The sequence below is a fragment of the Gavialis gangeticus genome, unplaced genomic scaffold, assembly GCF_001723915.1.
Source record: "Gavialis gangeticus isolate Ggan-Ray unplaced genomic scaffold, GavGan_comp1, whole genome shotgun sequence".
In the NCBI taxonomy this organism is placed as follows: domain Eukaryota; kingdom Metazoa; phylum Chordata; order Crocodylia; family Gavialidae; genus Gavialis; species Gavialis gangeticus.
Window position 1 is genome coordinate 3,041,795 of NW_017729025.1, and position 25,080 is coordinate 3,066,874.

The 25,080-nt window shown below is 42.8% G+C and overlaps 2 protein-coding genes across 2 annotated transcripts in view; one reads left to right on the top strand and one right to left on the bottom strand.

Moving 5' to 3' along the window:
* LOC109298304 (UDP-N-acetylglucosamine transferase subunit ALG13 homolog) overlaps nt 1–2,451 on the bottom strand; it is a 7,722-nt gene extending 5,271 nt beyond the window's left edge. Inside the window, exon 1 of the mRNA XM_019518338.1 lies at nt 2,044–2,451. Within this exon, the coding sequence (XP_019373883.1) occupies nt 2,044–2,371 (328 nt within the window). The 5' untranslated portion in view covers nt 2,372–2,451. The remainder of the gene's footprint in view (nt 1–2,043) is intronic.
* Nucleotides 2,437–25,080, top strand: part of POLE2 (DNA polymerase epsilon 2, accessory subunit) — a 30,148-nt gene continuing 7,504 nt past the window's right edge. Inside the window, exons 1-13 of the mRNA XM_019518337.1 lie at nt 2,437–2,550; nt 4,429–4,529; nt 6,771–6,846; nt 8,282–8,359; nt 10,097–10,190; nt 13,937–14,011; nt 14,966–15,049; nt 16,467–16,523; nt 16,906–16,954; nt 17,739–17,811; nt 19,515–19,687; nt 22,866–22,955; nt 23,176–23,230. Coding sequence (XP_019373882.1) covers nt 2,483–2,550; nt 4,429–4,529; nt 6,771–6,846; nt 8,282–8,359; nt 10,097–10,190; nt 13,937–14,011; nt 14,966–15,049; nt 16,467–16,523; nt 16,906–16,954; nt 17,739–17,811; nt 19,515–19,687; nt 22,866–22,955; nt 23,176–23,230 — 1,073 coding nt within the window. The 5' untranslated portion in view covers nt 2,437–2,482. The remainder of the gene's footprint in view (nt 2,551–4,428; nt 4,530–6,770; nt 6,847–8,281; nt 8,360–10,096; nt 10,191–13,936; nt 14,012–14,965; nt 15,050–16,466; nt 16,524–16,905; nt 16,955–17,738; nt 17,812–19,514; nt 19,688–22,865; nt 22,956–23,175; nt 23,231–25,080) is intronic.

Here is a 25,080-nt window from a genome sequence, read left to right on the forward strand (position 1 = left end):
AAATCATAAGTGATGCACCAGTCCTAAAGTCCAGTAAGCCTGTGGAATAGCTAGACTTGCAATCTAAAACAACTCAGAAGAAAGATTAGCAGCAGCACTGATGGAAAACTTGTAGCTCACAGCATTTGCTAGTAGACTTTTGACAGAACCTGGCAGACCAAGATGTGCGCAAACAAGAAAAACTCTTATGAAGCACAAGTTAGACATGCACTCTGATCACAAACTGTTACAAAGCCTGAATAAGAAGCCCCTGCTGAGTGTACCCAGGCAACTAAAATGCACCCTATTTGGATTTCCAGGACGGTGATAACGGGGAAGGGGACTGAAAGAAGGGTCTGAACAGACTTTGGGCATGGTGTTAGCCTTGCCTGGGCTGGGCAGACAAGAAAGCAGCTCTGCTTAGACTGTATGTGGAACAGCGTTAGGTGTGGAGAGTGAAGTGCTCTATAACAAAAAGTGACTGTACAGCTTTGAAATCCCATCTCTGGGGATGAGTTGGAACACACACCTGTTCAGTCTTAATGACAGATGTTATAGGGTCATAATTTCTGTGAGGCAGACTACAGACACTGAGGCACAATTGTGCCTGGGAATTGTGTTTGGAAAAAAGTACCTTAGGGTGCCTTTACACGAGCAGCAAGGCTGCTCCTCTGTGCTGGCGTTCTAGCGCCTCAGAGCAGACTTGATTGAGTCTGCTGGAGCTTGGCAATTGCCACACTCCAGCAGCCTGCTGTGTCTCAAACAAGCTTTAGTTCAAGTGCCCCCACCGCCATTTTTAAGTGCGGGGACGCTGATACATGACATGCAGTGGTGCTTTAATTAAAGTGGATCCCAGAGCTGCTCTAATTAAACTACCCTCCCCCCACGCCCAGAGCTCATGTAAAAAAAGTGCCCTTATGTTTCTCCAGTGGGCAAAGGGTACACTGCCTCATGATCCACACATTCAGTGCCAAATAGGGATCTGGACAGAAAACATCCCCCCTGGGTTTTCACAAAGCAAAAGGAAGGGAAAGTCATCCAAGAGCCTGATAGCAAAAGACAGTATAGTATAAACAGGTTCAAAAAGGGTCCATTAATAGCTGTTAAATAGAATAGTCAGGGATGTTGCTTCTGATATCCCTAAACCAAGGATGCTTGATGCCAGAGAGGTTATGACAAAGTATGGATTATATACTTGGCAAGTCCTATTCATACAGTCTCCGTCTAAAGCAGGGGTGGGTAAAATGCAGCCCGCAGGCCGGACATGGCCTGCCAGGCTATTCTATCTGGCCCTTGGGCCCCTAAAAAAATTAAAATTTATCTGCCCCTGGTTGCCTGTCATGTGGCCCTCGATGGCTTGCCAAAACTCAGTAGGTGGCCCTCTGTCCAAAATAATTGCCCGCCCCTGGTCTAAAGCATCTACAGCTTGCCACTCGGAGAAAAGATACTGGGTTAGGATGTTAGGTGGTCTTACCCACTATGGCACTTCTTGCGTTCGTATGGCAATAGAGACAGTCTAGGACAGGGGTAGGCAACCCCCAGCATGGGTGTCAGCGTGGCACACAAAGGCATTTGTTTGCATTCGTGCCTTGGGGCGGATGGCAGGGAGGGCACCGGGGCCACACTACCACAACAAGGATTGGGCCCCTCGCGGCTCCCCTGCTGCCTGCCTCCGCGGAGCGCGCCAACGTCGTACAAGCGGAGCTTGCAGGCATTCTTGGTGCTCTCTTGCTGACCCCCGGTCTGAGACCACTGCAGCAGAGATACAAAGAGCACACCCAGACAGACGGACACATGAGGCCAGACGTTTTTATTTTCCCCGAGGGCCTTATTCAAGTCCAAGAACTTCATCCAAGAAGGCAGCAAACTTTTCCGGCCGCCCAGGAGGAAAGGGCTTCAGGAGTGACAAATCCACTGACTGCAACGTCTCGGCGAGCGTGCAGCAAGTGCAGTAGACGAGGTGCCCGTCTCGGCAGAGCTGCCTGGCCAGTTCCAGCTGATGATTGTCCATCAGGGTTTCGTTAATCACCACCACCAGCGGCTTGCCCTCTCCCAGCGTCTCCAAGCAGCTGCCCGCGCCCGCGTGGCTGATGACCAGGTCAGCTTGGCGCAGGTCTTCGGCCAGAGAGTCCTTGAAGCGGAACACTTCGAGGGTGAAGTCGGGGGTGCGTACGGGCCGCGGGGCCCACGTGCCCCGGCCGATCTGGAGCACCAGCCTGCCGTAGCCCAGGCCCCGCAGCACCTGCAGGCACGGCGCGGCGGACACGGCCGCGATCAGCTCGTCGAAGCAGGTGGTGCCCACGGTGACGAAGGCCGACTTGGTGGCACCGGGCGTGGACCGGGCCTCGAGTGGGCAGCCCCCCGGGCCTGGGGGAACAGAGGAGACAGCCATGTCCTTTAAGGGAGCGGGCCTCGCACCCAAACCGGGCACGGGCCTGGGCCCGGGACTGCGGCCACGAGGCGCGCGGGCCCGGGGGAGGAGGAGGAGGAGCCCGCGACCAAGATGGCGGCCGAGAAGCTGCGGAGCAGAGTGGGCGCCGCCTTCCGCCTCCACGGGCTGCTGCTTCGCGCGTGAGTGCCCGGCCGGCCCCTGCCCCCGCGCGCACAGCCCGGGCCGCGGGCCCCGGAGGGAGGGAGGCGGCGCGGGGGCTCGGCCACTTCCCCCGGCCCGCACCCGCGCTGCGCTGTCGGCCCCGTCGTGACACGGGTGCGGGGAGCAGCGCGACCACGACCCGCCCGGCTGGCACGGGGCTGCCTGGCTTCGGGGCTTTACACCCCGTGTTGTCCCCGGGGACCGGCGTGCGGCGGGGGCTGGCTCGCAGCTCCTTTCCCAAGGGAGCAACGGGACTGGGTGTGAGGAAGAGATCCCCGATTTTTAAGATTTGGTCCAAGTCGGAGAATATTTTCCCCGTGTATTTTTCTTTCCCTTGACTTCCTTCTCCTGCTTTTCTACTCATCTTTTTCATGCCTTTTGCCCCCTTCCCCTTCCCACGTAGAATGGGTGTAAAGACATCAGAGAGTCCAGCGAAGGAAACAGCAATGGTTGTGGGCTGGGGGACAGCGCTTGTGGGGAGAGGCTGAGTGAAACGGGCTGATTTAGTCTGGAGAAGAGAAGACCCAGGGGGACTGAATAGCAGCCTTCACCTCCCTGCAGGGGGGCTGCAAAGAGGATGGAGCTGGACTGTCCTCAGTGGGGGCAGATGACAGGACAAGGAGCAGTGGGCTCCAGCTGCAGCAAGGGAAGTTGAGGTTGGAAATCAGGAAAAACTTTCTCACCAGGAGGGTATTGTAGAAAATGCGGGTTGGAAGGGACCTCCAGGGGTCATTTAGTCCAACCACATCCTCAGTGCGGGACCAGCCCCAAGCAAATCAACCCAGCTAGGGCTTTGTTGAGCTGGGTCTTAAAAGCCTCCAAGGATGGAAAGTCCACCACCTCTCTAGGTAACCTGTTCTAGTGTTTAACTACCTTCTTAACAAGAGAGGTTTTCCTCATATCCAAACCAAACTTCCCTTGCTGCAACTTGAGCCCATTGCTCCTTGTTCTTTCATCTGCCCCCACTGAGAACAGTGACTATTTTAAATAGTCCCTACCCTGTTCTTCCACCACTGCAGGCTGTTCACCTCCTCCCCAAACTGCTGCTTGGTGCAGTAGCTTGTGAAGACTGAGGTGAAAGGCACTTCAGCTTTTTCTACATCATTTGTCACCAGGTTGCCACCCTGATTCAGTAAAGGACCCACACTTTCCCTGGTCCTCCTCTTGTTGCTGTAAAGCACTGGAACAGATCACCTAGAGAGGTGGTGCAGTCTCCATCCTTGGTGGTTTTCAAGACCCAGTTTGACAAAATTTGGGCTGGGATGATGTGGTTGGGGCTGGTCCTGCTTGGAGCAGGGGGTTGGACTAGATGTGACCTCCCGAGGCCCCTTCAACCCTCATTTTCTATAATTGTGTATTTCTTTGACCTTTCATCTTATGGCATTGCAGAGACACTAAGAGGAAAATTATTTGGATAATGTTCTGAACATTTTATTTACACCACAGCCTTAGCGCCGTATACATTTAAATAACAGAAGACTCTTCCAAAGATGATACTTTATTTATAAAAGGTCAAACTTGAAGTAGTCTTCTCTAAAAAGTCCACACGGGGTTTGGAGGGGTGGGAAAGAGGTAGGACAGGATTATAGTATGAGCATTTTCCCACAGATCAGGTTGCTAGGGCTTTTGCTTCATATTTTTGGGGTTTTTTAGGGATTTCATTTTGGAGACTCTTGACTGATAAGGATGCAGGACTAGGCTTGTTATTTCCACCCTTTTCCTTTCAAATAGCCACAAGCTGTATAACATTTTATGTACATCAACTGATATACTATAGTAGTGTAGTGCTGTAAAGTACATATTTTGTTTACTGACTATTCATTTCCTTTCTTGGCTAACTTTTCTATTTACACCAGCGACGCCATTAAGTATCTCACCGAATCTCTTCAGTCTGTCAGTGAATTAGAGCTGGAAGATGCCATCGAGAACATCATTGAAGCTGTTGAAAAACAGCCTTGTAAGTAACCATTTGTTTCAATGCCTTCTAATTTCATTCTGCCCTTGTCATACTAGTTTTACAGAAATAAGCATCCTAGCAGCTTACACACTAAGTCAGGGGTGGTCAGCTTGTGGCACATGTGCTACAAATGACATGGGTAGCATGGCAGATTGAGGCCCTGGGGGACGGAGCACAGTGGCAGATAGGGCAAAAAGCAGAACAGCAGATTGGGCAGGGGAAGGAGATCGGGGGGGTGGGGAGAAGAGCGTGGGGGAGAAGGTCAGTGCTTGCCAAAAATGTTGGCCGCTGCTGCACTAAGGTGTCATTTTAGATCTATTGACATCCTGTTTTGCTGAATGTCGAGGTTTATCATGTTGATAGTAGCCACTGTAATCTTTCCACTGACAAAATTCAGCAGCTCTTTCTTCTTACTGTCTTAGAAGGACCAAAGCCTGTATCACAAGGCAACTGAGACTGTATTGTAGCTTTTTCCAAGTTCCTTTTTAACATACTTCCATATATTTGAGCACTAGTATGTGTGTGCCTGTGTCTTTGCATCTGAAACTGTAACATTTAAACCCTTGAAATATAGCCTAGAGCATTCATGGTGGCTGAGAAATGAATCCAGTAGATTTCGGGCCCAAATCTACCACATGATTTAGGCAAAATGTAGTTACCTAAATCCAAAAGTGCTCTCCATAAATCCCCCACCTAACACCTTCAGCATGTGAAAGTCTCTAGACACCGACGTCTTTGCCAGTAAAGCTTCCTAGATAACAAGAAATATCTTTCTGTGCATGCCCAGAACTCCCACAATCTTGGTAGAGCTGTGCTGAACTCTGACTGGGATCCACAAATTAGATGTTCCTATACTAAAGCCCTCTGAGGGTCCCAGTCCAGTAGCCATGCTCAGAGTCTATTTTTATGCATTATGTTCATCAGTTACTGGGTAAAATGCATCAATAGCCTTGGGAGCAGGGCCCCAAGATCCAGGATTCACTGTTCCCAAAGGAAAGTCCTCATTGCTGCAAAGTCATGCTCACTCTTGCTTTTATTTCCTTGTGCTATGAATCTTGCATTCTTTGCTGTATGGTATTCCAGTTTCAAGAGTAAGGGTAGAAAGTGCCCCATTGTAGCCTGATGGTTAGAAAACTACCCTGGGAGGCAGAAGATGTAGGTTTGAACCCCCTCAGGGTGAGGAGATCATCGGACCCAGGTTTCCCGCTTCTTGGGCATATGGTGTACCCACAATGTTATTATATAAAAGATGGGTACCATCATACCATCTGTTTGGTTTTGTTTTTTTTTTCCTTTTTGAGAGAGCGCCAATCGGCCATACCCAGAGGGGTGGATAGCTTAGGAGCCTAAGTCCAGCAAAGAGTCTGGGGCTCTGAATTCTAAACTCACGTAGGTGCCTAACTTAGAGCTTCAGAGGGATCAGCAGGAGGTGTGACTTCAGACAAACCACTTTTTTCAGCATTTCCTATTGGCTTGCTAAGGTGCATTCTTGCACATCCATTCCTAGGCACCTAATTCCCCCTGTGTATTGTACAGGGTGCTAAGACCCTTAGCTTGAGGTTGTGAGTTCCTCTCTGGAAGCCTGATAGGTAGGTGTGGTGACTCTGAGTATTACTGTACCTCATTCTTTTGTGGATCTTGACCTGGGTGCTTCCTCTGAGACCCAACGAACTGTACACTTCTCCCATGGGGAGGCAGCATTTATATTTTAATTCTGTTCTCAAGTGAACATTCTGTACAATTTAACTTCAAGATTGTGTTAACCTCTCTAAAAATTAAGGGTAACAGTAATCCCCTCTAACAAGGGGAGACTGGATAGGCACCTGGCTGGGGTCTTATGGTTGATTGATTCTATGATTCTAAGATTCTGGAACAGTGAGCCTGCAGACTATGAGAACTCAAATCTGATGTTTGGTAGGATACTTGGAGGAGTTTACAGGGACTGACTGTAATAGTCTTGTTCTAATTTCTCAGTAAATTAACTATGGCTGCTGTATGATCTTTTGTGTAGAGTTATAGTTTTCTGGTATGGATATTTAGTGAATAGCATGTAGATACCTTCTATAGAAAAATTAGGATGTCGGTAACTTCCTGAAAATGTAGTTATTTGTAAAACATTTATCTGATGATGAGTGAGAGAGAATATTGAACCATTTTTATAAAATATTTGAGGCTTACTTAATGTGGTGGTTGTCATTTTCCATAGTCTCTAGTTTTAATTTTCTAAAATCTTCTTTTCAGTGTCAACCAATATGATTGAACTATCCACAGTGGAAGCAGCAGTCCAGGAATGTAGCCAGTCATTAGATGAAACGATGTACGGTGACATACACTTATTTTTATTTGACGTTTATGGTAGATGGAGGAAATGGTTCTCTTCTTGAGGAAATAAATGTCAGACACTTTCTGTAGTGCTAAGCAGGCAGTAATTCCTCCGTTTTGCTTTTAAAACTTGGTAATGTTCTTTCTTTGGAAATCAGTTCCGAGAGAGAGAACTGTAATGCAGTTCTTACATTCTGAAATTAAAAAGATACTGCTTTTTGTTACATATGAATAATCATCTGTGAAGATATGTAAATAGACATTTTTTGGAATTACCTTTATTTCTGTATGTGCTTACGTTGAACTTTGATTTCTTCTGATTAGAATCAGTCATATTATTATTCTGCTTTTCTTATCATATCTTTTTTATCTTGAAATACTTTACAGCAGTTTTTTCCCAAGTGGCCACTTATTTTGCTTTTACGAGGCTTACTAGCTTTTGAAAGCTATATCCCATTTTCAAGCTCAGATAAATAAGTGGTATTAATTATTTGGGCTGCTGAGAGTATTGTCTGTATCTGTAAGATAAATATTGGTTTAACGTTTATTTGTAATGTTTTGAGGCTAGCAATGCAAACTAACTAAAGCAGGTAATATATTAAATCAGTCAATAAAGTAGTGTAACTCATAGTTTCTATGTAAGTGGGCATGGTCCCATTTGACTATGAATATATTATTTTCTGCCCATTTATGAGAACCTTAAAAACATAGTTTGTGTGTGATTTCCCCCCCCCCCTTCACATCTGTTTTATAACACATGCACAGTAGTTCACATGTGTTTAGGCCTGGATTTTGAAAAGAAATCTGTAGGGCTAGATCCTCATGGCAGAGTCCTGCTAAGGCCAATAGAACTCCATAGGCCAAAGGGTCCAACTGTTTGAATCTTGTGAATTCTGTTATGATAAAGACAAAGCCTCTATAAGGGAGGTGTGTTGGACCAACACTTCTGCAGTTCTCTGGTCAGTGAATGTTTTGTGCTTTTAAGCTTCAGTTACTGCTGACATTAAAGGTCAACGTAATTGTTGTCTACTCTGAAGTTGATCTAGTTGCCATGTGGTAACAAGATATACTAGAGAATGGAGATCAACCAGTAAATTCCGTGGTGGATAACATTTCTCTTAAATGTTCCAATAAGATGTACAAATACCTAGTAGCCACTATTTAAACATTCATATATTTTCAAGCAAGGTACTAATATAAATTCATAAAGAAAGAAACGAGCATGTTATATATTTGCAAAAATTCTGTAAATAAGAAGCTGATACAGTGGCTGGGATATGGGCAGGAAACTGAAAGGGAAGAAGGATGTAAGAGTTAGCTGGTTTTTTGTTTTGTTTTTTATATGAGAATGTTTCTGTTGGACACTGAAATTAACTATTCTTTGAAATAGACCTTTCCTCAAATAAAGATTTACATTATTGTGATTTCAGAGAAAACGTTTTCAGTATTATCGGGGCCTTTGATGTTCCACGTTATATTTATAATTCAGAAAGGAAGAAGTTTCTACCGTAAGTCTTTCCTGTCTTAAATTTCACCTGCTTGTTTATAAAGTCTTCATTTTTGTGTGGTTAAAGTTGCTTTCTCAAAACTCTTACTCTTGGATCCTTGCTGGCGTCTTGATTGGTGATGTGGGAACACTGCTTTTCTGGAACTTTGATTACAACAAACTTTTTTTGAGAGACAGAAGAGGTTTTTCCCCTAAGTAGGATTTATGTTTTCTGTACACGATTGAATGGGTTCATTAGGTTAGCCTGCTTTATCATCTTGGTAAACATTGATAAGCAAGTATATAGATACTTTTGGACTACTGGTCATAGAATCATAGAAGTAGGGTCGGAAGGGACCTTATAGATCTTCAAGTCTGACCCCCTGCCAAGGCAGGAGAAAAAACTGGGCTCAAATGATCCCAGCTAGGTAGGCATCAAGCCTCCTCTTAAAGACCCCCAGGGTAGGAGCCAGCACCACTTCCCTTGGAAGTTGGTTCCAGAATTTCGTCAAGTCTCTTTCAATAACATCATAGAAAAATAAGCCTGGAAGACATCAAGATATCACTTGCTCCAACCCTCTCCTCAAGTCAGGATTCTGTCCGCTTTAAACTGTCCTAAACAAATATTTGTCCAGTCTGCATTTAAACACTCAGTAATGTAAATTCCACAGTCTCCAAGTCATACTTTTGCAGTTCTCAGCTACCCTCAGAGTGAAAAAGGTCTCTTGATATCCAACCTAAGTCTCCCTTGTTGCAGTCTAAGCCCATTACTACTTGCCCTGTCCCCTTATGGATAAAGCAGACAGTTGTGCAGCATCCTCTTTATAACAACCCATTTTGTTTTTGAAGACTAGCACTATCCCCTCAGTCTTTTCTTCTCTAAGCTAAATATTTCCTGTTCTTCCAGCTCTTCCACACATCTTGTTTTCTAGACCTCTGATCATTTTTGTTGCTCTCCTTTGCATTCTCCCCAATTTGTCCACTGCTTTCATCTCTTATGTCCTGTTATAACATATAGTGCAGCTTATGATGCTGTTGGCTCTAGGCTATATGTGTTTAGCAGTCAGGAAACATGGTTAGTTATATGTTGTTATGTGATATTTGGTGAACAAAGGGGCAGAAGTCCATGTAACGTTCAATCTATCTCCATAGATGAGATTTCTTTCATGCCTGAATGAATGTTTATTTTCTGTGTCTAATTTTTAATAAATTCTATAGATCCATTGCTTATGGTACAGCAGATAATAATCTTTTTTTTCCAGTTAGCTGATCATTGTGAATAAAATATATCTATTTTCCTTTGAAGCGCAACTCTGTTAGCTTTAGTTTTGGATTCTGCTGGACTAATAAAAGCATTCTACATGTTTGCTGTAGAAATCTAATTTTGAATCTGATTCTATAGCTTTAGAGGATGGGGAGGGGGATATGAGAATCCTGTTAAAACGTGTTACGTCAGAGGAAAGAGAATACCTTTATTTAAGCCATTTATAGAATGGAGTTCTGGAAAATGCTGTTCCAGTAGAAAGACATAATGTAGATCTGCAAGATGACAAGGTTAAAGATGGGGAAATTAGTGTAATTGTCACTATGCATAAGCATAAAGATCTCTAGCAGAAAACTCTCTCATTGCACAAATAATATAATAATATGTAATAACATTGGTAACTGTAATTTCCTACTTCCTTAGAGATTTAGATTAATAAATCATTATTGTTTTTTGATTGTGTCTGGTTTAAGCATGACTTGAATTTTTTTCCAGTCTATCAATGACTAGCCATCCTCCACCAAATTTATTTGGAACCGCCAGGGATAAAGCAGAGTTGTTTCGTGAACGATATACTATATTGCAGCAGGTAAGAAAAAGGTTTTGACTTCTTTTAATGAAAGACAAGAATGAAGTGCAGCGTTCTGAGACAGATCATAATACGTAGAGCAAGGCATCAATGTGGGCTGCTAGTGTCACCCTTAGTTGTCAACTTAATAAAAGTCAGGATATATACCAAATTGCATTGACTTTCCTTTGAAATTTTGCAGCCTATGGGATTCTGATGTGTATCGGTATCTTATTTAGTGTCATGTTTAAAGAGTAAACCGTGAATAGCATTCAGAATAACAACCAGCCTTTTAAGTCAGTGCTGAATGTGTCAAACTGCATCTATCTTCAACTTTTTAAAATTTAAGGGAAACTGTAAATAACTGTCCTGCTGGGTTGTGGGCAGCCATTGGGGATCAAAGTACCAACCAGGGTCAGGAGGAGTGAGCAGAATCCAGGGACAAGCCAGATTAGGAAGCCGGTAGGTCAGTCTGGGAGCAGGGTTTAGGAGCAAGCCAAGTCCAGAGGCCAGGAAATCAAGCAGAGAGTCAGAGCATAAGCCAAAGAGAGCAGCAAAGTGGTCTGGGTTCAAGTTGAGCCCTGTTGCCGTTCCACTTCCTGTGTAGGGGTTTATATGGGAGAAATGGAGGATTGGCTGATGCCAGCTAGCCACTCTGGTGGGATTAGGCCCTGCTGGAGGTTTCAGCCCATCTTGAATCGGTTTTGTCAATCAGCCATAGGGTAGCAGCCTGGGAAGAGCAGGTTGGACAGGTTGAGGCCCCAAGTTCGAGGCCATGGCCTGATAATAACAAGCTTCATGTCCAGATGACATGGCAGCCTGCACCTTGGTTGGTAATAACAGGTCCCAGAATTACTAACTAATTTCAGCTAGTAGTGCAGGACCCACTCTGCCTTTGTCACCACCTGACTGGACTCATACAACGTGCTTCATTTGGACTTATTGGAAGCTTTAAGTAATGCAGATGGACTAATCTGAATCAGGAAAATTTGTGCATGTGAGTGTACTCTCTAGGCTCCATGAACTGTACTTAATACAGCTCAACACACTGGTTCTCCTCTGTGTGGTTCTAGGTGATATGGAACATAGAGGCCATAATTTTTCATAGGCAAGTTCATGATATTTGCAGTAGACTGGGGAGCATTTTCCTCATAGTGACTGAATCCTGGAAGCAAGGTGTTTTCAGTAGATGGCTTTGGCAATGGAACCTGCTCCTTCTTGTTTATCAGATCTCTGAACAGATTACCTGATTTAATTAAGTCCAAGATGACCCCCCAGTAATTTGATTCTGTACATAGAAAATGTATAAATTTGTTTATAATTTTCCAGGTATGGAATCTAAGTTTTAGAAAGTCCTCTTTAGTCCCTCTCATAGCTACAGCAGGGAAAGCAGCAGCCAGGGGGCAGGCGGCTGGGGTGGGGAGAGTCCCTTGTTGTCTCTCCCTACCCTGACTTCTTCCTCCTGCAGCCTGCCCCTTACCCCGTACCCATGGTGCCTATACTCTCTGCTGCATGCTCCCCGCCATGCCTGCCTCCTGTAGCCTTTGCCCCCCTGCTTCTTACAGCCTCTGCCCCACCCCCGTCAGACATGGCCTTAGTTCCATTCCCCAAGCATGGAGCAGAGGGAAATGCAGCCCTTGTCTGGCCCTGCAGCAGTGTCCTGGGGTCAGAACTGCACCACTGCTGGTTGGCTGGGCAGGAGATGAAGTTTCCATGTGCTCCATGACCCAGGGGTGAATGGAGCTGGAGCCATGCCCAACTATAAGGAGAGGGAGAGGGGGCAGAGGCTGCAAGGGCAAGCTGGGGGAAGGAGGAGGGCTGAGTCAGGGCTGGAGTCAAACTTCAGCAGTCTCCTGCCCCCCTTCCTCCACTCTGTACACATAATCAAGAAGAGGGGGGGGTGGTAATCATCTTAGATTTGAGTAAATATGATAATCTTTAAATTGAGAAATCATAGAAGTAGTGTCGGAAGGGACCTTGTAGATCTTCAGGTCTGACCCCCCGCCTGGGCGGGAGAAAAGACTGGACTCAAATGAGTCCAGCCAGGTAGTCATCAAGCCTCTTCTTAAAGATCCCCACAGTAGGAGCCAGCACCACTTCCCTAGGAAGTTGGTTCCAGCTCCTAGCCACCCTAACTATGAAGTAGTTCTTGCGGATGTCTAATCTAAACCTACTCTCTACTAATTTGTCCATTGTCCCTTGTCATGCCAGGGGGCGCTCGGGGAAACAGTGTCTCCCCTAAACCCTTCTGGTCCCCCCTAGTGAGTTTATAGACAGTCACCAGGTCCCCCCTCAGCCTTCTCTTGTGAAGGCTGATCAGGTTTAGGTCCCGCAGCCTTTCAATGTAGGGTCTGCCCTGTAGTCCCCAGATCATGCGGGTGGCCCTCTTCTGGACCCTTTTAATGTTGTCCACATCCCTCCTGAAATGGGGCGCACAGAACTGGATGCAGTACTCCAGCTGTGGCCTGACCAGTGTTGCGTAGAGGGGGAGGATCACCTCCTTGGCCCTACTTGAGATGCACCTGTGGATGCACGACAAGGTGCGGTTAGCCCTGCCAACCGTGACCTCGCATTGTCGGCCCATGTTCATCTTGGAGTCAATAATGACTCCAAGATCCCTTTCTGCCTCCGTGCTCTCAAGAAGGGAGTTTCCCATTCTATAAGTGTGCTGCTGGTTTCTGGTGCCCAAGTCCAGCACCCTGCACTTGTCAGTATTGAAACGCATCCTGTTTATGCCAGCCCACTCCTGTAACCTATCGAGGTCTTGTTGCAATCTTTCCCTCCCTACTAGCGTGCTCACCTCACCCCAAATTTTGGTATCATCAGCAAATTTAAACAGGTTGCACTTCACCCCGTCATCCAAATCACTGATGAAGAAATTGAACAGCGCAGGCCCCAGGACCGAGCCCTGGGGGACTTTGCTGCCCATTTCCCCCCAAGTTGAATATGACCCGTCTACCACCACCCTCTGAGTGCGACCCTTCAGCCAATCTGCAGTCCATCTGACTGTGGAGGCATCAATGCCACAGTCGCCTAGTTTTTTAATGAGGATGTGGTGGGAGACGGTGTCAAAGGCCTTGCTGAAGTCTAGAAAGACTACATCCACAGTGTAGTCTTTCTAGAAATATTTTACTTATTTTTAGTCTGGCATTCATTAACCTGTGGATTGTTAATGTAGTTTGGTTTGTGTTGCAATGCAAACTATTTGAATTTTTTTTAGGCGGGGATGAATTTATTTCTTGCTACGCTTATTTTTATCAAGCGTTTAAAAATTTTCAGCTGCATACAGGCCATATAAACCAAAGAATGATGCTGTGATACTGATAAATTTTCTTTATGCTCTTTGCAATTTAATTTAAAAAATGTCGCCTGGTAAATGTCAGTCCCAGTTGTTCAAATATGTCTGTGCTTAACTTTCTAAAACATAAGCCCCTTATGCATTTACTGCTTCTCTTACATGGGTCTCTATGTATCATTTAGCTTATAGAGAGGGGCCTGCTCCCCACCCCAGCTGGGGACTCCTAATTATAAATGACACATCTTGTATGGCTTTAAAAAGTTACCTCCCAAACCTATGGTTCATTAAACTGGTCGGGGTTATGGTCTGTTGTTTGAAAGTAAATCCTTAATTAAATGTATTGTGTTCTCTAAATCAAAAGTGGTTGGTTAAAATGGAATAAAGGTAATATTCTGCATAACTTTCCTAGTGAATCCTTTTTTGGTGGTGATCATTTTTAACTAGATTACATTAATCTTGGTTTATTTAGAGGACTCACAGACATGAGCTGTTTACTCCCCCTGTGATTGGTGCTCAACCTGATGACAGCAGGAACAAATTCCAGGTAAAAAATAGTATTTTCTTGGGGTGACACAGGAATGTGACGGATGATGTGATACATTACATTCCCTCTTGGTACCTACATTTTAATCCCAGTATATGGAGAGTAAGTGAAGATGAGTTTAATTATTGTCTTGGTCAGCATGATGGAAACGCTCGTAACTGGGCACAATTCAGCACAAAGAGCAGGCTTTTAACAGGAAGCAAAGAGAAGTGCTTCCATTATACTTGTTTTTTACCACCCATTTCTCCTTTTTAAAAGCACTGCGTTCACAAATTCAGAGCTATTGGAGCTTCAGGTAGAGAGGGTATCTTTTATTAGACCAACAAAATAATTGGAAAAAAATTGTTCTTTGCAAGCTTTTGGGCACAAACGCCCTTCTTCAGGTCTGAAGAAGGGTGCTTGTGCCCAAAAGTTTGCGAAGAACATTTTTTTCCAACTATTTAGTTGGTGTAGTAAAAGAGATCACCTTTACCCAAAGAACTTCGTCGTCTTAGGTCTTTAGACCATCACAGTTACTGTTAGCAGCAGCAGATTCTCCCAATGCCTGAAGAAGGGTGTTCGTGCCCAAAAGCTTGCAAATAACTCTTTTTCAGCTATTTAGTTGATCTAATAAAGGATATCATGTTTATCCAAATAACCTTGCCTTGGTACTGTTGACACATTTATTCAGTGGCAGGATTTGGCCCAATTTATTCCATTTTAGTCCGTTTTTTAAATAAATGTCTCCTATTTTCTTAGTTTTGATGCATGCTTAAAGTTTTTCTCCCCTTAATTCTGTGTATTTGACACTGAGAAATGTATCCTCACACTTCTAATAAGTCCGAGCCATATAATAACTAACTTAAGTATGGAAGCTGCAACAAGCACTATATAACAACTTAGCTTCCTTACTTAAGAACAGGTTTATGAAAGGTATAATTTAAATCTCTTCTTATTTACTGTCTTTGTTTCCAGCTTAAAACAATAGAATCTCTGCTTGGCAATACAGCTAAAATTGGGGAAGTGATTGTTCTAGGAATGATAACCCAGCTGAAGGAGGTAGGTCACATTTTATTGGGAGTCTTTTGAGTTGCTCTGCTTTCAGTAAACTACAGAAATGTTATGAGGTGGCCTAAACACATCACTGATATCTTGATTTTGTTCCTACTTAGGTAAATGGCAAAACTCTTTCTTACTGACTTTTGTAACACCAGTCCTTTAAATAGGACACTTTCTTAGGAAGCATTAATAATTTATGCATGAGGATAATTATTTTTCTCTTCAGAATACAGAGTACATCAACTTAATGTAAATTTGATTAGTAAGTCATCACCAGTTATTAGAGCTATTTTAATTTTATCTACAGAACCTTGAAATGTGTTTTTTGTGAACTTTTCAGTGCACATGCATACACAATTTGATTTAGAGAAGAAACAAAAATCAAAATACCTTCTCTCTGCAGCAGTTAAAGGGTGAACTTATAAATAAAATATTTTATCAGATAAGTGTTTGTTTTGATTCTCTAATTTCACAGTGTTTTAAAAATAAGCTCATTTGTTTAAATCGTTCCTAGATGCATAAGCTGGAAGCCTATTCTGATATGTTTTTTTCAAGGCTCTAGTCAAATTGAAACTAAAGTGTTTTCTAAATGTAAATAACCTACATGCTTTCTCTTGACTAAATTCAATAAGTATTTTCTTCTTTATAGGGGCCAAAACCATAAAATATGAGTGCTATGCTTAAAACAGCTCTGGTTCTGTCACTAATACAATATTTTGGCTAATGGCAAAGCTGTACAGTTGGAGGCTTGGTTTTGGGAACTGGCTTGTTTTTCATGAACTAACACAATGGCAAATCATTTTTTATTTATGTTTTTTTATGAAGAAGCCAGGGATATATTTTTTTCCTGGCTGGGTAATCCATTTTTTGAAAACGGTTTGGAAAGTTGAGTGTGATATCTCCTTTGTCCAACATTTAAATAAAGGGAATTTGCCAGTTAGAAAAGAATGGTTAGTTACATGTTGTTATATGAACAAAGGGACAGGAGTCTATGTAACGTTAAATCTATCTCCCTCGATGAGATTGCATTCGTGCCTTAAAACCATATTTGTTTATTTTCTGTGTCTAATTTTTCATAAACTCCATAGACATTTTTTATGATACAGCATTTAATAATCTCTTTTTTTCTAGTTAGCTGATTGTTGTAAAGAAATTATAACTTGTAAACTAGCAAGTTATACCTACCAAGTGTAGGGGAAAGATTGATTTTTCTCCTAATGCATTTTCTGGTATGTAACTGCATGGTACTTGCTGGGAAATTATATCTAATTTGCTTCTCTTTGATTCTGGAAGATTCCAACATTAGTGTGCACTTCATTTTGCATCTTTCTAGAAAATGGTAGCATATTTATATTGACCCAGTGGTATAGAATGTGGATTTAATATTGGGGTTTTTTTGTTTTGTTTTGTTTTGTAGGGAAAATTTTTCTTGGAAGATCCTACAGGGGTTGTCCAACTGGAGCTTAGTAAAGCAATATCCTTTAGATGTCACGTAAGGGTTTAAGAAAATTTCAGGAAAAAAATGCTGCAAAATGATATAATTTGGAAATTACTTTTTAAAGGATACGTTTTGCTGCAAACTTACCTTTTCCCCATGCTAGTAACTGAGTTGCTATAGTTAAAAAATATTTCAGAAAGGACCTTTTGCCATGTGTTAGAATTTACCTTCCTATTCCCATGAGATTTATCCTGCCAGCTACCAGATGATCACCTGAGTCTCGTGCAGCCTGCAGTGTTTCTGGCCTTATTTACACCAAAACAAAACAAACTTTAGTTAGAGAACCTAGATTTAAAAGGTTTTTGAAACAAAACATGCTCCCATATAACAAGAGTATCATTTCCTAACTGCTTTGCACCAGTTCCACAGCGGCTTGTACACTGAGTCATGCTTTGTTTTGGCTGAAGGTAAAGTGGATGTTTTTTGTTAATTAATAATGTGTTATCTCTCTCTTTGGACTGTTGCAATAACAATATATTCTGGGGGTGGTGTCAAAAAAAGTGAAAGATTTATGTCATTGTTTATGTTCGTGGGACTTGTCCCTGGATTGAATGGGTGATTGGAAACTAGATCCTGAACTTGGATCTCTTGGAGGTCTTGATACATCCAATTCCCATGAAGTCAACTGTATCTAGAGCTGCTCAGCATCTCTCAGGCTTGGGTCCTTGGTTTGTGTGGATAGGACATTCATGAAAAGAAACATAGTTAAATTATAAATTGTCGAACAAATTAATAATTGAGTAAAACATTCAACAACATTGAAAATACTGTGTTTTGTTGACAGTGTCCCAGTCTTTCAGACACCTTGATGGGACTTGTTAGAAAGGCACATTTTTACCAAGGATTTGTATGGCTAGGGACTCAGATGTTTTGTAGTAAACTTCTATGGTGACTTGATTTAGAAATTTGTTATTAGAAGGATTTTAATTCATAAATAGCTGTAACCCCAAAATGCATTATAACAACATATATCGTATCACCATCTTATTTTATGGTAATGTACCAGTATAAAGTTGTTTTAAAAACAATATTCTAATGAAGTATGGAAGATAAAAGAAAGGATGGATGTTTGGCTAAATTGTCTTTCTTATTCTGTACTCTTGTTCTTTACACAGAAGGAGCAATTTTAAAATAAGGTACAGTGTCACTAAAGATACTAAAGAGTGTTTCCATTTTTTTAAAACCTTCTAGGTTGGTATGAGGATCAAGTATTTCATGTGAATGCTTTTGGATTTCCACCCACTGAGCCTTCAGCTACCACAAGGTATAAAACTGACTTTAATGACTTCATTCTGACTTCATATTTTAACATAGGAACATGGAGTTGGAAGGCACCTGCTGTGCTATCAAATCCAGTCCCCTGTGCTCACAGGCAGTCATTTACTCAGTGAATTTCCCCAAACCCTCAAATACAGCTGCAAGTTACATTACCTGAAACAGCAAGAATACCCTATAACATGCCATAGCTAAAAGCCGGGGAGATGAAGTCACTTTAAAATGATAGTGTCTGTTTATAGACGTTACATTTTCCTAGGTTTAATTCGGACGGTAGCTCTCACATGGGGACATCTGTAGTCCAAATTCAAATTAGCTCCAGTCTGAATTAACTAATCCTCATTGAATGAGGATTAAAGTTAATGCAGACTAGGGCAGTCTGAATTAGGCAATGTAAACTGTATTAATTAACATGTATATACAGCATTGCTTTTAGGAAAAAAAAAGTCTAGGAAGTCGGATAAGTATTGCAAATATCAGTCTCCTCAAGGGAAACTCAGTTGGATTTTTGCAATATAACTGAGGCACAAAGCAACACCTTCACAAGGTCAAATGTGCCAATACCACCTCACCCTGAGTAAGTATCAGGTCAGTCGCACAGCACTGAAGATAACTACAGTATAGCAGTGCTTAAATAGGCTGATTATCGCCTTCTAATTACTTCCAACCTGCATAAGATAACACACAGAGGCTGGATTTGTTAAGGGGCTGTCAATGATTGCCCATTTAACCCTTAATTTAATTGAAATTTGATTTTAACCACGTGATGCAAATCAGTTAACACAGTTTAGAATGCTGAGCATTTCTACAAAAGGCCAGTATTGTTATTTGTATAGCATTCAATCATGTGTATGTCTGTCTTTTAAAAATAAAAATGGGAAAGCAAAGCTGGACTTGCTGGTCTGTTTGGATCTGACTGGAAGTGTGTTGCATTAGGGGAAGACTTTCAGTGGCCAGTGGATAGGGCCACTCGTGTTATAGTACTGATGATGATCTAAGTACTATATGCTGATGCTCAAGCCCTGGGCTGTGGGCCAGTCTAGCCTGTGGGGCTCCCCACAGGTCAGGAAATCTGGCAGTGGGGGAGCAGCAGCAATTAATACTTCCTCTCCTCCCCCCACTGCCAAATTTTTATGGTTCCTCCCACCCCAAACACACACAGCCCACTTGGGGCCTGACCACATCCCCTTCTCTGCTCCTACCCCCCTGCAGCTGGGTTTGGACTGAGCCCCACTTGCCCCCCCTGTGTGGCTAGATCAGATGTGGGCTGCCCACTGCCCCCTCTATGCAGCTGGCTTGACCCCACCATACCTTGCCCCATCCTGCACACCAGAGCTAGTCCACTAGCTGGATTTGACTTGCAGACAGACTGGGCACTGGCCCTCAGGGCCAAAACATTGGCATCACTGATCTAAGCCCTTTGGGCTTGGAGTTTTGGATAACTACTGCAAGGGAATGAGAATAAGGGGATGAATATGAAGAATGCCAGGACCATTGATAAAGGATGACAAGGCAAAACTTCATGATCCTCTTTCTATATACACGCGCACATGCAGCACAAAAGTTCATTTTCTAGTTAGGGTTATTTATATAGCAAAAGTTTATAGTGATGGGGTATGAGTCAGAAACAGGAGTGATTTAGGAAGAAAATGGGATTAGCTTAAAAATGACAAAAATGCTTTTATTATGTAGGGCATATTATGGGAACATAAACTTTTTTGGAGGGCCTTGCTCAACTTCAGTAAAAGCATCTGCAAAACTGAAACAACTGGAAGATGAAAATGTAGATGCCATGTTTGTCTTTGTTTCTGATGTTTGGCTGGACCAAGCAGAAGTGTTAGAAAAGCTTCACACTATGTTTTCAGGTAGGTGCAATATTCTGTCTTTTTATGTGATTCTTAATTTTAAGGAGGTTTAACCTAATTGGCTTTGTATAGCTTGGTGCCCGAGCAGGTTAAACATGCTGTTTTGCCAAGAAGTGCTAGTATTTTTATTTAAAGGTGTATTACTAAAACCAATCTGGCATTTTTAAACAGATGCTAAGAAAAGCAATCAGGGCTTGTGGCAGAGGTGATAACTTTTATTAGACCAGCTCGAATTTTTTTTTTCCAGAAAAAAATCTTTAATTGCGAGCTTTCAGGTGCAGACAAAGCAATGACAGTCCAGTGGCCACATAGTTACTGACTGTCTGCTTTTAGAGGTCTTGCTGTCATCATCATGAACGTGTCACTGAACAGTCTTCAGAGAGAGAAATAGAGGGAGGTCTTGTATGTGTGATATTTCGTAGTGCCTCACCAAACCTGTGCCCAAACCATTCTCTAAGTCACGTGTTCCCACATTGGCTTATGGGCCACTGGTGGTCTGCAGCTGGTCAGCTGATTCAAGCAATTAAATGTTTGATGACAAGGGTGCACGGGCGTCTGCTAGAAATGTTGAGGGTCGACAGTAAACTGTTATCTGTAAAGTTTGGGAACCATTGCTCTAAGAGGCTGCTACTGCATTTCACAGCTGGTATTATCCTTCTTATTTGGATCACTCTCTAACAGGTTAGAAAATGTTGCATTTTTGCAAAAGGTTTTGAGTTCACAAACCTCTCCATGTGTCACTTCGTACCTGTATTGTTTTGGATTATAGCCATTTTGCATAGTGTGGCAATAGTGTTATGTTGGCACATGAAAAACTTTCTCTGAGGATTACGCCAGTTCACAAACATTGAAACATTTATGAAGTTTTGTTTAAAAAACCTTTACTTTTTCAAGTTCTGTGGGCCCCCAAAACTGGACACTACAGAAAGGATGTGGACAAGTTGGAGTTCAGCGGAGGGAAATGAAAATGGTTTGGGGGCTGGGACACATGACTTGTGAGGAGAGGCTGAGGGCACTGGGTTTATTGAGTCTGGAGAAGAGAAGACTGAGGGGGGATTTGATAGCAGCCTTCAACTCCCTGCAGGGCGGTTGCAAAGAGGACGGAGCTGGACTGTTTTCAGTGGAGGCAGATGGCAGGACAAGGTGCAATGGGCTCCAGTTGCAGCAAGGGAAGTTGAGGTCATATATTAGGAAAAACTTTCTCACTAAGATGGAAGTAAAGCGCTGGAACAGGTTACCTAGAGAGGTGGTGGAGTCTCCATCCTTGGAGGTGTTTAAGACCCAGGTAGACAAAGCCTTGGCTGGGATGATCTAGTTGGGGCTGGTTCTGCTTTGAGCAGGGGCTCAGACTAAATCACTGTTTCTCAAGCAATGAGTTGTGACCCAAAAGTGGGTTGCAAGAATATATAGTTTCATAGATTAAAGGTCGGAAGGGACCTAGTAGATCTTCTAGCCCGACCCCCCACCAGGGCGGGAGAAAAACAAAACCCCAAAACAAGAAACGGGACTCAAATGAGTCCAGCCACGTAGGCATCCAGCCTCTTCTTAAAGACCCCCAGGGTAGGGGCCAGCACCACTTCCCTTGGAAGTTGGTTCCAGCTCCTAGCCGCCCTAACTGTGAAGTAGTTTTTGCGGATGTCCAATCTATACCTCCTCTCCATCAGCTTGTGCCCATTACTCCTTGTTATGCCAGCGGGCGCTAGGGGAAACAGCGTCTCCCCCAAACCCTTCTGGTCCCCCCTAGTGAGTCTATAGACGGTCACCAGGTCCCCCCTCAGCCTTCTCTTGTGGAGGCTGAATAGGTTCAGGTCCCGCAGTCTCTCACTGTAGGGTCTGCCCTGTTGTCCCCGGATCATGCGGGTGGCCCTCCTCTGGACCCTCTCCATGTTGTCCACATCCCTCTTGAAATGGGGCGCACAGAACTGGACACAATACTCCAGCTGTGGCCTGACCAGCGTCGCGTAGAGGGGGAGGATCACCTCCTTGGCTCTACTCGAGATGCACCTGTGGATGCACGACAAGGTCCGGTTAGCCCTGCCAACCATGACCTCGCATTGTCGGCCCATGTTCATCTTGGAGTCAGTAATGACTCCAAGATCTCTTTCTGCCTCCGTGCTCTCGAGTAGGGAGTTCCCCACTGTGTAATATGAAAGGGTCATGAACAAACTTTAAAAATGGATTCTCCTTTAAAGAAGAAAAATGTAGGAAACTGCAGGTTTTCTCTTGCAGGCTGGCAGAGTTCCTTTCCAACCCTACCAACTATGAAACTATGACAAATACTGATAGCAACCTTGAAGTGAAGTGAATAAACTTCAGATTGCACGTGATAAAGGGACTCTAGTCAGTGAAGTTGTTATATTGAGTCAATGGCATAACTAGGGTGGGGTGAACAGGACAATGACTTTGGGGTAGGGAAAAAAAGCGGTTGCTGCCAGTAGCTACATGATCACAATTGTGATTACACAGAAAGTGGAAATTGCTGCTCCTCTGCCTGCAGGAGTGCTTGTCTGCATCCCTATGCTACTGTACTGAGTCGTACTTTTCAAGATGTATCTAACAACTTCGCTGCTTCAAAAATTAGATTAAAGAGAAGGACTTACACAAAAGACTAATACATTACACTTTTAAACCTACAGAAATATTTTTCTTTTTATGAGAGAGAATGATTAGGAGCTAAATTCATTTCCCTTGGTGTAACCAATTCATTTATAAAGTATTGAAATTCCCTCTTGTTAAAGAGGGGGATGTACATATGTATATAATATGCTAGTATACAATATGCTATATGTATACATTTGCCTTTCATAATATTTTAAAGAGAAATAATATGCTTTTAAAATTGTGTTATGTTTTTATATATTTGGTATAATTATCATATGTGATTTCTTGTGTCTGCTAACCAGTGACCAAATCTGTTCCCCTTGAAGGTGAAATAGACCCTGTCATTGACAGTGGTAATAGAAGATTTGCTGTTAATAAAGTGGTACATCTTAGTCCTCTCTGTTTCCAACTCATCTACTAAATTCCTGCATTAAAAAATTGTGTATCTACACTAGGAGTGACAAAGCACTGTCCAAGTTTCTGACCCTAATGGAATGGATGAGAAGGTAAACTATTCGTCAGTGAGAAATAGTAAAGCAAAAGTAATTGTGACGAATTATTCATGTGTCTTTCCCAGGTTATTCTGCTGCACCTCCAACTTGCTTTTTCTTTTGTGGAAATTTTTCATCTGCGCCGTATGGGAATAATCAGATTCAGTCACTAAAAGGTATGTAAGTCTGTAGGCATATTTACTGCTAATTAAAGTGGGCAACATATTAATGATGCAAGCAATTTAATAGTGAAAAAAAAATTTTGTTTTTAAAAGTGACAGGAATTTGACATGTTACATTCCATTTACTATACAAAACTTGTGTAAACCGATTGTCCAGCCAGGTACAATATCCTAGAAAAAAAAAAAAGAACCTCTGCATTTTTTCTGACTCTAGGTTCCCTGAAGACTCTTGCAGACATAATTTGTGAATATCCCAACATTCATAAAAGGTAAGTGTCCAACTCTTGTGTAACAATAATGTTTGCTGTGTGAAAAATGTTAACGGAATAGTGCTACTGGCTTTCAAAAATTAAAGACGGCAAGTTTCTTAAATAGTATAGGCTATCTGTGATCATGGAGTCTTCCATGCCTTGAAACAAGGCCATATCATTATTTTGGAAGTGTATAAGGTTTTGACTGAGCCTCTAACGGCTTTTTACAGTGATTGAATATTTGAATAAAAGTGAAACCAATTCTCTATCTCTGGACTTTTTTCTCCAGGAGCAGTCATGGGAATTAACTAGTTATAACTAGTTATAAAGTTAAAGAAATGGCTAACTTTAGTTAAATTTTTTCAGCTGTCAACTTTTAACTAGTTTAAAAAAAGGTTAACTTTAACTTTTTTTAAAGTATAAGTTAAAAAAAATGAAATATGGCTTTCCCAGAGTTTTTCCTGACACAGCCACTCACTAAGATTTACATGGAACGATATTTCTTTATTGAAACTCTAGGACTTCTTGTTTGAGAGACGGAGAATAGTGTGCCTTCCTGTGAGAGACGGTCTCTTCAGAACTACAAGTCCCAGAGTTCCGTAGTTCATGCTAAAAACTAGAACTCTTGGTTCCAAAATGATACCTTTTATTAGACCAACTGGAAAATGGCAAGAAAATTGTCCTTTTCTGCAAGCTTTTGGGATCAAAGTCCCTTTGTGAGGCTCTGGTAAAAGTGTAGATGGTACAAGATGGTAAAAAGTCCCCGTAGGTAGGAAACAAACTTCATTTTTGCGCAGAGGGAGCTGAAGATGGAAGTCTGTCCCTCTGGGTCCATGAGAGTGTCTTTGTGAGCTGTGTTGAGTAGCTCTTTAGTTCATGCTGGCATTTTCTGTGTATTTGCAGAAGTCAACAGGGCAGCTAGTTGGCTGCAGGAGAGGGAACAAGCACAAGCAAGCGGAGACATTGATCCCAGTAAGAGTGGGAGCAAGTAGTGAGGGTGAAGCAGATGATGACTTTTTTAATTTTAATGAAGATCAGAACCAGCAGCCCAGGGCCCAGGACATTGAGCATTACTTCTCATCTGCAACAGGGGTGTAGGTTGTAGTTGTGTTGGTCTAAAGACATAGGCAGACAAAGTTCTTAGGGTGAATCTGATATCTTTTATTAAACCAATTTAAATCGTTGGAAAACAATTTTTAAGCAAGCTTTTGGGTTCAAAAACCCTTCGTCAGGCTAAGGAAGTCTCTGCAGCTGGTGTTTGCACTTCCTGGATGGAGTGAAAAGTAAAGAAGCCAGAGGCTGGTGTGCATGCAAGACAGGTAGGTGGTGAAGATGTAGACTGAGGAGTCAGTGGGTGAGACAGGCTTGTGGGGAGGGGGAGGGAGAGGGGAAGGGGATGAATAGTGGAGAAGTACCTGGGGAGTCAAATGTCAGGCAGGTTATAATGTGTCATAAATCCAATGTCAATATTTAGTCCATGATTTTTAGTATCCAGGAGGTTGATTAAGTTGAGTTCATAGGCTCATCTCTGGGAAGTGTTTGGTAAGTTCCCTCTGAGGATCAAGACTGAGAGACTGGAGAGAGAGAGTGGTATTCTTGTGAGAAATGTGCCCCACTGGTAATTGGGTATTCCTGTCTTTGATAGATTTCCAGTGTGTATTCATTCTGGTGCGCAGTTGTTGTTTGGTCTCCTACGTATTTTCCATCGGGATGTTTGGTGCATTGGATGAGATGTATTACATTTCTGGAGGTGCAGGTGTAAGATCCAGGAATGCTGATGGCTCTGTTATGGGGTATAGTAATTGTGGGGGTGGTGGAGATGTGTTGGCAGGTTTTGCATTTCTTGTCATGGCATGCTCTGGATCCAT